This window comes from Zootermopsis nevadensis, unplaced genomic scaffold, assembly GCF_977971745.1.
Source record: "Zootermopsis nevadensis isolate Lab colony 2312 unplaced genomic scaffold, Znev_1.0 Znev_ptg000022l, whole genome shotgun sequence".
Lineage (NCBI taxonomy): Eukaryota > Metazoa > Arthropoda > Insecta > Blattodea > Termopsidae > Zootermopsis > Zootermopsis nevadensis.
In genome coordinates, this window is record NW_028259154.1 from 18,291,136 (window position 1) to 18,306,211 (window position 15,076).

At 37.7% G+C, this 15,076-nt stretch overlaps 2 protein-coding genes across 6 annotated transcripts in view; one reads left to right on the top strand and one right to left on the bottom strand.

Moving 5' to 3' along the window:
* Positions 1–15,076, top strand: part of LOC110829119 (uncharacterized) — a 331,896-nt gene that overhangs the window by 289,738 nt on the left and 27,082 nt on the right. For 2 of the 5 annotated variants that reach the window (XM_087353299.1, XM_087353300.1), the window contains one exon: positions 13,272–14,130. The exons of 2 other annotated variants lie outside the window; for them this stretch is intronic. In XM_087353299.1, coding sequence (XP_087209425.1) covers positions 13,272–13,311 — 40 coding nt within the window. In that variant the 3' untranslated portion in view covers positions 13,312–14,130. Of the gene's footprint in view, positions 1–13,271; positions 14,131–15,076 lie in introns of those variants that run through there. One more of the 5 variants, XR_015536300.1, reaches the window with a different exon arrangement.
* LOC110829118 (protein APCDD1-like) overlaps positions 1–15,076 on the bottom strand; it is a 54,433-nt gene that overhangs the window by 14,115 nt on the left and 25,242 nt on the right. The window lies entirely within an intron of this gene.

Sequence of the window (15,076 nt, forward strand, 5' to 3'; positions counted from 1 at the left end):
CTATATTTTGATTTGAATATGAATTAGTGAAATGACAGGCCTAATATAAGCAACTGTAAAATAATTCTGAGGTGTTAGCTGATTGTTTTACGAAACAAGTCTGGCAAAGTGGAAATAGAAACAAAGAAATAATAACTCAAAAGAAGGAGTAAAAGGTAGAGAAACAAACCGAGGGAAAAGAAGGATGAAAATGGAATGAAGAAAGAAGAAAGAAGGAAATAAACAATGAAAGAAAAATAGACATAATTTAATAATATAAAGTTGTCGTCGCAGTATTAACTTCAGTTTACTTCAGACTCATTTTCAGATTTAGTGTAGGTCTATAGGAGGGGTCTGGTTATTTTAACATCTACAGTATTTTAGGTATCCATAATGCTGTGTTGTGTTTAAACCAAAATTGTATAAGGCTCCTTCTACCCAGAACAGCGTTAGACTCGCTCGACTGAGTTAAGCACTGCTTTGATACTCCGCCTGGTTTGTCTGGTTAGTCTATTTGTCCGCAAAAAGACTTTATGGGACGACAGGGTCTAGAACCTTGGATTTCTTGTTGGGAGGCTGTACTACAGTCACAACAACAAGTAGCATTATATTAGGTCACTTTTGCTTCATATTCATCAGTTCAAATCCTGTACTGAAGATTGGATGTTGTAACCTAGGCGGAGAAGGGAGGATAATATATTAAAATTGATCTTTGGGGAATTTGGAAATGAGACTGTGCACCGGATTCACCTGATTCAGGATAGAGGTAACTGACAGACAATGTGAACCTTCCGGTTTCAAAATAGGCGGTACATTTTTTAACTAGCTGAACGAAAATTAAGCTGACTTTTAAAAATTACTTTGCTCCATGTTATTGTTATTCTCTTGAGCATTTATATTTTTGAGTGGTAGATGAATATCATCCGCACAGTTAAATATATTATATTATACTTCCCAAACAAAAACATAAAGATTGCTAACATCTGTTATGGAAAATAGCCATACTATTCATATTAAGGTTACTGCTTTCAGCAAAAGATTTATATATTAATTATATATATTTTATTATATGCCAGGTTTCAGCGCGCGATTCAGTTTCTAGAATGAAACAGTCAAATCGTAATAAAGCAGAAGCTGAGTTAAATCTATATATAAATTCAAGTTTCGTTCTGATAAATTATAATGACAAGACAATGTAATTTCAAGAAACGTCATCATATTTATGTTCTGGGGATAGAAGCGTGAGTGACTGGCATTGCTTGCGTGGTTGCTTTCTGCTACTGTCTGTTCCAGTGGCTCAGCACATGTCTTGTATCTCGTATATGGAATAATCTCTAGTTCCTTGTAAATAGAAACTTGTTCTTAAATATTCTGTTTTGGTCCGTCCTCCACAGTAGCGGGGAGTAGTTCATGCATCAGATCATGACAAAGCCGGTCTGTTCAGGAATTTTACATCACAATGCTCTGACTTGTATCATGAAAAAACTGCATAATTCTCTTCTTCTTGGCTACACTCAGAACCAGTTTCGCACGATTAGTGAATATAATCAGTTCATTACAAGTGCTTTGTTAATTACGCTGTTGTAATAACTTATTCAGTGGTTATACAGATAGTTTATATCAGCTGTTTCAGAACATGTGCTATACTGGAGATGTTTCAGAGCAAGGTAGTGAAGAAATATTTAGACCTGACAGATAAAGTGAGTATGGAGAAAATTATATATTCAGGAGCATTATAATTTGAATTCCACACCAAATATTGTTAGTGATGTAATGGGTGACATATGCAGCACAGCTGGTGCAGATCATAAATTACAATATTCAATTCTAAAGGGTTTTGACGACGGCAGTTTACATTTAAAATTATTCTTTGTCAGGACTTTTTCCATCGTCTGTTCTTTAAAATCACGACGTTTCGAGACCAGTGACAGAGACTAGCTCTATCTAAGGGACCCAACAGAGTAAGTACCTCTCGCCCGAAGACGAAGACAGAACCAGCCTCCGAAACGTCGTGATTTTAAAGAACAGACGATGGAAAAAGTCCTGACAAAGAATAATTTTAAATTACTATATTACACAACTTTCGTGAAAAATCTGTAGGAAAGTGACCACATTGTTTACCTAAATGAAAATGGGAGAATGGTATTAAAACGGGTCATAAGTAAATGAGGTATGAATGCATGGAGTGGAACCAACAGAATTAGGATATGGTCCAGTGACTGACTGCTGCAACCTCGATAACAAACGTTGGTGTTCCCTGAAAGACACTGAGCCACTTTTCAAATGCCAAGCCACACCTGATCGTTTTATATGTTTTTATTTATGTTTTCAAAATGTGATACTTTCAATTAGAAAACTTCTTTAGTAACAGTGTAACTGCCACGATAACCACATTAGTTATATTTTTCACCTGAAGTGCCATCTTTAAACACTCCTTGATGACACAGAAATCACAGAAACTGAGTCGAAAACAGTTTTTCCACAAATTATCAAGGAGAGTCCAGACTTTTTCTTGAGGAGACACACCAGTGGAAAATTGTCAACAGAACAAGGAAGTTAATATCCGCACATATAATATATATCAATACAACAACATATGACTACGAATCAAGATTATAGTGGACGAAGCTTCGTGCATATTTTAATAATAATTTAACACAGGCTTGGCCAAACATATAATTGACTGTATCCATCAACTTAATAGTGTATTGTGCGTAAGGACTCAAAGAACAGAAGGTCGTATGTAGAATTCAAAATATTTCACCTGTAGTGTGAAGTGAAATGATTGCATGGACTTGTAAATTGTACAAATTCTTGTTGTTTGGGGACGAAGATATAATATATTTTGTCTTTATTACTACACATAAAACATGGCTCTAAAATACAATATAAAGATTGAGGTTGTTTGGGAACTAGGTGTTAAGGAAATACTTAGACCTCAGAGGGACGAGTTCACATGAGGCTGGAAAAAACTACATCGTAAACAAATTAAATATTTGTACTCTTGAAATATTGTTAAGGTGATCAAACCAAGTTGGATAAAATGGGCAGGCAGTGTAACACATATGAAAAAATGAGAAATTCATTCAATATTTTGGTCTGAAAACACCGATTAGTATTCTTGGGCCTACATGGGGAGATAATACCATAATGGGTCTCACTGTGGGCTGGATCAGATAGACTCCAAGATCAGTGTCGGGCTGGTTCCATAAATGGCGGGGAATTTCCCAACCGAGCAAATATGAATTACGCAATCAATACGCTGTACTTCATAATACATGGTTAAGCATTTACAGAACTACAAATGCAAAAAAGTGACAAAAGACTGAATTTACAGTTTTTCAGCTGCATTATAATTAGAGGGTCATTATGAATGTCTAATTAGGAACAGTATGGTCGTAAGAGGACATGGCTGATTTAAAATATTATCCTGCCATATACTGAAGAGACTGAGGAATATCACGGCTTCCGTGTTTGAAAATAAAGCTAGAACCTTCTGAATATTGATCACTCAACAGAGAATTTTAGTATATTTCGAATATATGTACTTTTCTCAGAGAGTGTTAACGTCAGTTTTTTTATTTTTAAATTTGTTGAATAAAGAGTGCAGATGTTACGAGCTGAAACACAATTTGTTCCATTTAGACAGAAATCAGACCCCGATAAACGCACCCTTATGCACCCCTATCGTTAAGGGTAAATTGATTCCACCGCATTCACTCTATGACAGCTGAAATGCCATCAACGATTGCATTTTCTGTAAGTTCGGAGACTCCCTTCGCCACCGTCCTGTTACACCAGGGTTCTGGGATTGTTTAGGGGTAAAATTCTGGTTAGCTCGTAAATGACTAGTTTAGTCCTGAAAGGAGATAGAGTTTGTGGGACTGACGTTGTTTATGTGGGGTATCAGACGAAATACAGGATCCCTCGAATCCTTAACTAAATAATCCTAAAAGCTTTTCGAGAATTCGCCCACACGCTACTAAAGATATACATACAACACGCTAGAGTAAATTGTGGTTAGAAACTACTTCCTTTGCAAGAAACTAAATTATACCTCTCTCCTAAAAAGCGGGGAATTTAACTGTTAAAACTGAATGTTTCCAGGCACTGTTAGTTCTTGTGAGAATAACTGTCGGTCAGACCGAATAATAATTCCACAACAGTCAGTGGATGCATACTATAAAATGGTACGTTTGGATATTCGTCTCAAACGTTTTCCTGATCAATGGAAACATTAGTAAAATAAATTGCATAATAATGATTAGCCTACAACAGTAATTGCTTCGAGAAACACTGATTTAGGACGTCACATTTGTTTGCAAAGCGTGTAAAAAAAGTTTTTTCTCTTTGTACGTGAATTAGAGACGAATTACGGGGCTCTGGTTAATAAATGAAACCAACTTACAAAATTACAAAATTAATCAAGATAACAATAAAAAATATAAAACACACATATATATACACATACATATTATTAATCTCTATGGTCTATGTCAGTTAATTAGTCCTCCAATTTACATTGCCGTTCACATATCAACATAATATTTGACAATACATTATCTGTGAAGTTGAGAAAGCATCGTTAAATAAGGCAATAATTAACTTAAATGAAGGAGGCATTTGGTTTTATTGGAAATGAGTAATCACTTTCACGTTTGGGCCGCTTTGCATCTGGTATCCATTGGGTAGCCATTGGACACGGTTGCTAAGACACTGATAGGATAATAATTGTTACGTTATGTCTCATTGTGTCATTTGCCACCCACGATTTATTTATGTTAATTAACGACACTATCCCATTATTCGCCTAAGGTAAAGTCCGAGTCAGAATGTCAGAACACTTATCTGAAATGCAAAGACGATATATCTCCAATAAACTGCGCGCACGAGCGGTTTGGGTCGCAGCGGTTTTTCTGCGGCAACATGCTTCATTTTCGATACGGTGCGGTTGCCGCATAGTGGCTGACGGTTGCAGTAGAACACGAAGAACCCTGTCTGTGTGCGCGCATGAGCGGCGAAACAACAGAACGGAGACCATTTTTTTCCGACCATGGTGCAACTGAAGAGGAGAAAATGCAGGCACTGAACAGTTCGGCCATATCGGAGTACAGTGACAAAAACTAAAGAGAAACTGTGGATAGAATTCTGTGAAGGTCTACTGCCGAAATCAAGCCCAAAAAAAAAAAGTATCTGAATAATTTCTTTGGATACATACGCAGGTCCTCATATAACTTGTGAAATTTGGCTTCCAACAATCTTTTACTTGGAAGTGGAGGGAACCAAAATTTATTTCTTCGCTTTACCCTTGCTCTTAGCATAAAGCGCACACAGCGACAGTCTCAACTAAATCCATGCCTCGACTTATCAGCCTAGAGCATACGCCAACTGTCTCAACATAATTCAGCTCCCAGATGAATAGAAAACGCGGACAATGCGTTTATTTCGCCGTCCGTGTGCACAGGCAACAGGAATATGCGGTCGCGGTAGTTTTACCGCTGCGGTAGAAAACCGCTCGTGCGCCATAGCCCTTATTCCTAGCCACCTGTGTGCCGTTATGACTTCATAACCAAGTTTTGCTTGATATTATTGCAGGGAGGTCAGCAGTGGCCGCGCGGTCTGAGGCGTGGGCCTTGTGCCGCTTGGTCGCTGGGGCCGTGGATTAGAATCCCACTCAAGCCATGGATGTTTGTCCGCGTTTTTCTGTGTTGTGCTGTCCTATGTACAGGTAGAGGCCTTGCGACGGGCCGATCCCTCGTCCAAGGGGTCTTACCGAATGTCCATAGATCAAAGCCAACGAAAAGTTGGGACCCGCAGTGCTCAGGCACTTGAAGAGCGGGTCTTTCCCAGTATCCAGTGTTATTGCAGGAATTTTTACTGACGTTCTTGCAGAATGACTTGCAAAAACCGCCAAAACGCTTTAAGATAACCACCTGAGTTTTAAACTGGACACTTCCGGAATTAAGTTTCACGGTTTAACACTACATAAACCTTCGCTGTATATTATGATGATTACAAAAGATGAATATCAGAAGACTGTAGATATATCAGTCTGGAGATTCACCTAAAATTGTGAGAAAATTTACAAAAAATCCAGTCAGAACATTCGCTATTGGTACTCAATCCAGCGCTATCCCGTTTTGCTAGTGAGTTTACTCGGTAATAGTGTACAAATACTTTTAGAATTGTGCATATATTTATATTGCATTAGTACTGGTATTCTAAATGGTCTTGAATTTTCATTAAACATACTACTTACAGTTTTCACGGTGCAAAAAACATGTTATCAGAGGTCCTTGATATCTGCTTTCGTAAGGTCGGGTACTAACAATTCAGCGTTAACGTAGGAAAATCATGTCCAACTCTACTCCGATATGCTCATTTTTAGAAGCTGATAGTCACTCAGTTCGTCAAAGTATTTCCAGCTGGTTATGGAATATGTGAATTCATGGCTGTGTTCACAAGATTTCACTACCGGGCCGAATCCAGTCCACATCTTCACATTCAATCTCTATAAGAATTTAGTACATGCCCTCATACTCTACGTCTTGAATATCCTCTTTAAAATTATCTTCCCATTGGATTCTGAACCCTGGCAGTCAAAATACAAGGCATTGGAGTAGGATCGGTGTTTGCTAGGAATATTTAGGCAAACTCCTACTTTATTCCAGGCTGGAAGAATATACTTCCCCTTCCTGATATGTTTACCTAAGCTCTTTTAAAACACCACTCCAGGAATCAGATTCTGAGAACACCTATTAGTCTGGAAATAGATAATCCCCTATTCTACAAGTCCAGATGTAAAGAAATGACATAGAAATAAACGTGATGTTGAGATGATCCAGAGAATTTCAAGTCGTGAATTTTTTTATAATTACTGACATAAATTTGACTACCAGTAGTTAACCGACGTTATACGTATACAGTTTTAAACATGTACAGACAAATCATAAAATCGACTACTCATGTCAAGTCCATTTATACAGCATAGCGTAAAATATCAGTACCATAATTCTTTAGGTGCACGCATTATAAACACTCTGTGTTTAACTTATTGTCCCTTTCCCTTGGTTTTCACTTATTACAGATGAATATTTTGTGTTGCTGCTATTTGTTGAGAGTTCAATATTCGCAGTTTTTTAAGCATTTGTACAGAAATTGGCAGAATTTTAATTTTGGTTGATATGGAATCAGTGCAAGCCTTATTTACATGAAGCCTAGCTTTACCAGCTTGTCATTAAAAAATTAGTATAAAAAATTAAAGACAAATTTCGACAAAATAATATTACAGTAGATAAATATATCCTGTTTCTTATGGGAGTCCTCATTTGGAATAATTTGTTGCAAATGTCTACAAGTTTCCTGATTTTATCAGAACATAATGTGTTTCGTTGGATCCTAGGCTATTCTTACACCGCCGCCTTCAATAACTGACCCTCACTTCAGATGCAGTTTCTTCAGTGATGGTTTCTCGGTTGTCCTGGATACTCTTGTTGACCTCCGTGGTCTTTGCACAATGCATTTGATAATCGTCCACAACGCGAATTATCAGCACTCAAGAAATTGTATCTTTGGAACCAGAGAGTTCATCATGTGTTCTGTTGAATAAGCTTTTCATTTGATACCACATTGTTAAACAATTCGATTTTCGTGAGACGAACAAGAATGCTAAGAATCCAATCTAGGTGAGCTCCACAGTTGATACTTCGTTGTTATATGTATAGCGTAAGCATCATTGAATACACTTCAGATTATAAGGTCTGCAGTTGATGCTGGCTGCATTATTAAACTACGTAAGTTCCTGTGAAGAACATGTGTTCTCACGACTCGTCTCTATGGCTTGGCTGTACCCAGTGAGCACAGCTGTTTCGAGCGTACACACACGCAGTTTTATGGGCACCAAACGTTTGTTTTCCCAAAGGGCCCTGTGGTTGCTCAAGACCAAAATTGTGTGGAATCCAAACAATTGGCTGGCTGGCTGGTTAACTGCTGGGGTGTCTGACTACTATCCGACAAACTAGGCCACGAAATGCAAGGTGCTATCTTATAAACCTCAATATGCCATGGCAGACCATCAAGTTTCAACACAACTCTTGCATTAGTTTGTTATTTGGATTCCTTTCAAGAACTCGTTCGGATTTACAGCTAAATTTATTGTGTATATTTTGTTTTACAGTTTTGTTGCTGGGTTTATGTAATAGATAGTTGATGTTACACGGCGGATTAGGTCAGAAGTAATGCGTCTAACTTTTATTCTGAACGTACCCGAATCGGAGCTTAGCTGATACGGCACATAATTCATTTCTAAACAAGGACTGGTTATAATTCCATTATTTTCACTTTAGCTTTTATGATTATCATACTCGATTTTGTATTTGCAATTATGACAGTTAATTACAATTACTGCTTGAGATTTTAGGTTCTGAAGGCGGCGTGTGTGAAGATGACTGTGTTCTGAGATGTTAGAAATGTAGTCCGGTAGAAATTAACCGACGTTTCAGAGATGCTTGCTGCCTCTATCGCCAAAGCGACGCATATTTATATCAAGAAATATTATCGGTTAACATTTCTTTTAAATCAATCAAAATTGGTTCCTGTTTAACAAATGATATTTAATGAATGCATTCCTGTCGTAAAACCTTAACTTTTCCCTACAGATTTTTATTTCCATAGGCTTCTTGTTAGCTCAAATAGGCGACCATGCTACCTTCAGTGTTTCGAGGAACTTAAAATATTCAGCATCTCCTGCCACACCCATAAGACACACTACCAGCGGACAATGCAATCCCCATGAACAGAATTCCTGTGTTATAAGAGGGGTGTAGGCGAGCTCTTGAGACCCACTCTTTTATATTAGGGATGAAAACTTTTCAATACTGCGTTCCTGTAGTCTGTGTCCACTTATGTCACCCGTTGTTGTCTGGAGGAACATCTCGATAAGGGGATTTGTATGACGTCTTCAGCCCCTGTTACGCCTGCTTCTAAAAGTTGTTGAGAGGTGTCAACCTGTCACCACCACTCCTAGCATTCTGCGGCTGTTGTTGGGGACATCAGTGAAGTATATGGCAGACAACAAAATCACTGCAGGGACATATTAACTTGAGACTATACGTTCTGCATCTTCTGAATGAAGCTGTGAATGAAAACGCATGTCCTGTCACGTCGTCAATCAGTCACGGACTCTATATTTGCGTTCCTCTGCGGTGGGTAAGCGACTCTTAATTTCGACGTATGTGTTGGTCTGGGTCTGTACGTTTGTGAATCCTGTGGATTTGAAATTCATGAATTGATTCTTATACTGCTCCACTTATATGGTGTGAGAGGAGATGAGAAAATGGTCCATAAATGAAGTGATTTTTTAGGTATCCTCGTGACCGATTTGAAGACAGACTGATATTTGTCTGTAGACTGAGAAAACCACGAATTACGCAACCTCGGGTAGAGTACCTCCCACATGCAAGATGCGGGCTTCGATAAAATTTTGGAATTTAAAATATTTATTAAAATCCACTAATCAAGTTTAGTTTGCGTTAAATTTGAAAATAACCGTTTTAGATTATTGACTATATCTATTTCGGATGTTGTTAAATAAATTTTGATAAGAACTGCATAAATAATATGGCAGTGGAACACTAGTTCTAAGCAATTTTCCTATTGTGATTTTCGCTTTAAAACACAAATAGCTATTCACAGTTCACTTCGTAGCATACGAAAGTCAACACTGTGTGCAGTATTTGATCGTGCTCTGATGGACACAAATATTCAGACGGGAATCTTTGAACAGTATACAAAGCTGTGCAGAAAGGATGGCCCTGAAAATGTAAATATAAAACACATTATTAATTACACAAATTTTAAAAATCTACCTGAATCTGCAAAATATTAACCGCCTTCACTACCACCCTATGTGGAAATCTGGGAAATTTGATTTCTTATGGGTGACGCCATTGAATTGAACAGTAAGACAACACAAAATCACAGTATGACAGCCCTATTAAAATATCGAACAAACAAGATCAGGAAAGGTTGCCTGTTTTGCTCGTTTGGTTACATTTTTTAGAATGTTTTATAAAATTGTTCATACCCATGCTTATTCACTACTTCTGTTAAGTTCTGTGAATGAGGTATATGGAGTGCACATATTTCTCGTTAGCTGGTCCAGACATCGTTCGGATTCAATCTTTTGTTGACATTAATCAAGGTAACTCTGTTAAAATTTTTAGATATTATTCCTAGAACATATGAACCACCTTTAAATCATTGTTACGAAGTCAAGCCACTAGTTTGGTTCGTTTGTCTCGCCAACACGACGTCCAGCAGTTTTAAGATAGCGTGTAAAATATAATCTTTTGTTAGGTTGTAATATAAAATTTGTTTTGGTAGTGTGCAGTCTTCCATTCTGTGGGAGTATTAAAGCGATTTATTTCTATATGCACAGTATGAAGTTTTCTTCTAAACATCCAGTTTTGATTCTCATAAATATTAATTTCTTCGGTATTCCAGAATAATGTGTCCTGAATTTTGATGTAAACGTTTATCGTTTGTTCCTCTCGTCCATATTTCACTGTCATAATGGAAGGTAGAAAGTTCCAGTGGTTTGCATAATTTTACTTGTTTCGTTTTCTTCATTAATTTTGTTTGATAGTATTGTTCAGTTAACAGCATATTTAATAAAATGTGATTTTGTAGCTTAATATGAAATTTTATAACTCAGCCACGTGAAAGTATTTACATGTTCCAATATTGCACTGTTTATTTCAATTTTGCTTTTTATTGGATCCATACATCGTCATGAAGCCAGTAATTTGACATAAGGAAATATGTTTACTTCCAAGTCGCAGAATAACGGAAGTCGGAAACAAATGTAGGTCTAGATAATATTTAATAGTTGATTTCATTCCTCCAAGAATAAATTGCATCTCTACTATAAAGAGTAGCCTGTTATTGGTGTTAGAACAATCACTGGTTACTGAACGCCGAATCAGGTGGTAGATGTAATTACCAATGTACTCGAACGTTAAAAGGCTTCTTAGCAGCAAACAAGATATAATACAACGCAACATGTCTGCTAGTCTTGCACAAGTGAAAACAAAGTTTGCGACATTCAAAGTCGTCTGTGTTTATGTAAGAAATATTGATTTATGGTTACAAATCGCCAGACAACTCAAGGTTAATTATAATTAGCAAGGAGGAAAGTCTTTGCACTGAATACGGAAATGTCCAGAGTTGCGAAGTTATTTACAACATTTGACAAATATTTATAAACTACGGCGAAACGAGGCTGCGAAGTGATTGGCTGCAGGTTTTCAGTAAGGACAACGTTAGTTAGCCTGTGTTCGGTTTGGTGGTTTTAATTTAATTTAGATGGACAGTGGATAAATGGTTCTCCTGCTTACTGTTTGTGGTTTGATTAAGAAACTGTTACAAATAGAATTTAAAAGTTACTACTTTAACCATTTCAAAATGAACATTGCATCTCAAAAACCAGCCTCTTTTGCACAAAATCTCTAGTTAACTTCAGTTTTAGCAAAATGATGTTCTAATTTTGTCTTTTCGGAGTTATAACCAAGTATTCGTAGTTTATGACCACTACAGTCTACACTCGAATGTTCGATTATTTCTTGCGTTACACAAACGATCATTCGCCCTTCCGATCAAATAGGCAGTTATATTTTTTTCATTCGGTGCCCAGTAAATGAAATTAACGGCCAAAAAAGCATATGTGATGAATTTGATCGATGGACTGGCCATTTAAGTTACACAATATTTCTCACTTCAGCCCTGATGATTTGGGGGGGGGGGGCAACAGAGCCAACTTTCACACCTTGTCGGCACCAAAAACTAGGATCAGCATTAACGATTCATATCCGCGAAGCTTAGAAGCGGTTATTAACAACGCTTTGTGACTGCGAGTGACATGATCATAAATTATAATGCTGATTATTGATGATGAATTGGTACGAGTTTAAGAAGTTGCTATGGCCTATCTGAAACTTCTGGTACTATCACAATAATTATTGGGTGTAGGTTTATAAGGATAACCACGAATAACTTGACAGTATGTCTATGGCCACTGTTTCGTCGCTGGACAACCGTATGTTGCTTAATGCATAAATTTACAAGCTCTATAACTGTAGGGCAACGTTTTTAGAATCTGAATGTAATCAAAGTATGAATAATTGAGTATTTGTTTCTTAGAGTGTACCAGAGTACACACGTTGTTTATGAATTTCATAAAATTTGAATGCAAATTATCATTCTAATAGACACACAATTACAAACATTGACAGATTATTAACAACGTATAACAGTGAATTACTAATTTAATTATTTCTATATGGTTTATTTAAAGAAAAACGGGCGAAGAATGGGATGAGTAAATGAGACTCTTTGACAAGAGAGCTACATCTTCATACATCATGTAGGACCGGTTACCAGTCCCAGTCCTTGAGCAAACAGTCGTCACCCTGAAGAAAGAACTTGTTATGGGAGACGATAAGAATGTTTATTAGAAAAGCAAGCAAAAACAAAATTCGTTATTCAACTCTCACGGTTACCAAATATTTGCTCGCAGGAGAGATGAACACTGAGCAGCGTGTTCGGGTGGTTATCACCTGGCTGTCAGGGCCCGTTGCTTGTTATTGGTACAATTCTGAATATAAAGCAGTCAAGTGTTTGCTGTCCGAGTCCTGTTATTTCACTGGAATTCCACAGACACGCATCCAACCCTAGCTTCACGCTCGTTAACTGTTCGTCACATTGTATCAGCTTTGTCATATGCAATAGTCCGCCTGCATTTATGCAACTCGCACAATATCCACGAATTTTTGCAACTGGTATTACACTGATTAGTTATTAACTGCTGGCTAAAGGCGTGGGGCTCGATTCCCGTCAGTATCAGAAAGCTTTCTCGCGCCAACACGTTCAAACTGATTAATACACTGCTTAATTAAACATAGTGTCAACTTTATCCGTACTTACGAAGAGCGGTTTATCTGAGATGTGAATTCAATATCGATATTATTTTTGATAAGATTCTGTAAAAACTAGTAGGTCTTTGGGATTAACGTCTTAAGAGAATACAGGAAGATTTCTTCTAAGTCGGAACGGGTCAGAGGCCTACCTTGTAAATAAAAGTGATGAATGATAGGCCTGTATTGTTGTTGATTACCAGCAATAGATAAGTTTATTTAGGACAAATTCAAATTTGAAGAGAAAATATACTTTATTTTTTGAGTTAGGGGGACATTGTTATGTCATGTGTGGTAGAATACAGACGTGTTTACTTACAGGGGTTGGCTGAAGTTAGAGAGGACTGCGGTGTCTCCCTAAACCGCACACACAAGAGAGGGAAGCTGTCTGAACAATATGATGCAGATGTCGCTGGTGTCACAAACAGTGGCTCTGGAGGGGGGAAAGGAAGTTCTCAAATCTCAAGCTGTCAGACTCTGTTATAGCTGCTCCAAATGACGAGATAGTTTACAACGAATGGAACATAAAACACTAGAAATATTAGTAGCAACATATTACACCGCAGAAAAAAATATTCTTGGCTCTAGTTTATAATCTGTGTACATTAAACTTCCGAAACTTTGGAGTGGTGTTAAGGAGGAATTTTGGGTTGCCATCAGACGCTGTGCCTCTTCATGTCAAGATTACTCAGCTTTCATGCCGAACTTCATGTAAAAGTATATACAATACTAACTCCAGGGTGCCAAGTTTTGTTGAAAAAGCGATAGTCACCTAGATAATCAAGGACTCTTCATCTGTGTATGAAATATGAAGCTTCATTATCGTGTTCACAAAATCCCGCCACTACGCAATATCATGAACCAGATGAATTCAATCCACACCTTCACACACTTTTTGTAAGATCCATTTTAACGTTATATTTCCATCAATTCCATGGTCCCGAAACTAATCACTTTACCTGTGCTGGACATTGTGAAAACGCTGATTGACTTCCGGGTTCTGTTCGTCGCGGAATTTCTTGACCGAATTTACGATTGATGGAATATATTAATTGCTGTTGAGATTTAATTTGCTACACCTATAACAGAAGATCCTCCCTCTAAATTTAGCGCAAAAATGGATGTCTCTTGAGGTTAGATATAAGGTTCTCACGGCGGCGAGAATGAAGATGTCTTGCCTTCTGGGGCGTTGTACCGTGTAGTCTGGTAGACGTTTACCGACGTTTCAGATATGCTTACTGCCTCCATCATAGCCCTAATGAAGGAGGCAGCAAGCACCTCTGAAACGTCGATAAACGTCTACCAAACTACACGGCGCAACAACCCAGAAGACACTCATATTCAGATCAGATGATGCTCCTACACAAACACTCTTCCTCAGTTCCAAAGGAAGTGGAGCTACCAGACTAGGATATTTTCTCTCATTTGCATGCTGAAAGGACCGAAACTGCTGTGGTGGTAACTACAGCCAGTTTGATGGGGTTAGTCACCAGGCACTGCGTTGCTCTATCAACGTAATTGTTCCCTAATTAAGTTAATGTATTGCTGTGTAGTGACCGTTTAGCAATTACGAAATCAGAACGTAATTTTCGTGATACTAATGCTTGCTGATGGATTGTAGCCACTTTCTAGAGGGTTCGGATGTCATAACTTCGTAAAGGTTTTTAACTCTGTGGAAGGCACGCTTGTGATGTCGCATCATAGGACAGGTGTTGGATGTCGTCTTTGATCTTGGTTGTTGTGTTGTGGCTTAGGGTATCTCTATCGTCTCTCGTGTCCATTAAGTAAGAGCACGTCTTGTCCGATGATTGTTACGTGAGATGTTATACTATCGAAGAGAGTGAACGTTATGTGACTGAAATTTCAATTAATTGGTTAAAAGGAAATTAAGAGCTGCGTTGTCAAGCCGTGAGGCTTTACTACGTTTATTCGTTGATGTTTTCCAGGATATGAGTACGCTCACTAGCCTGTGTATCAATTTAAAAAGTAATTTTCTTAAATATTTTACATTTTCTAATTTTAAAATGCAGCGCAACTCCCCTGAAGGTGTGGATTATTGAAATAAGTTTATCTACAGTTGGTATCTTCAAACTTTTTAATAAGTGGACCATTTCCTCAACAAATTC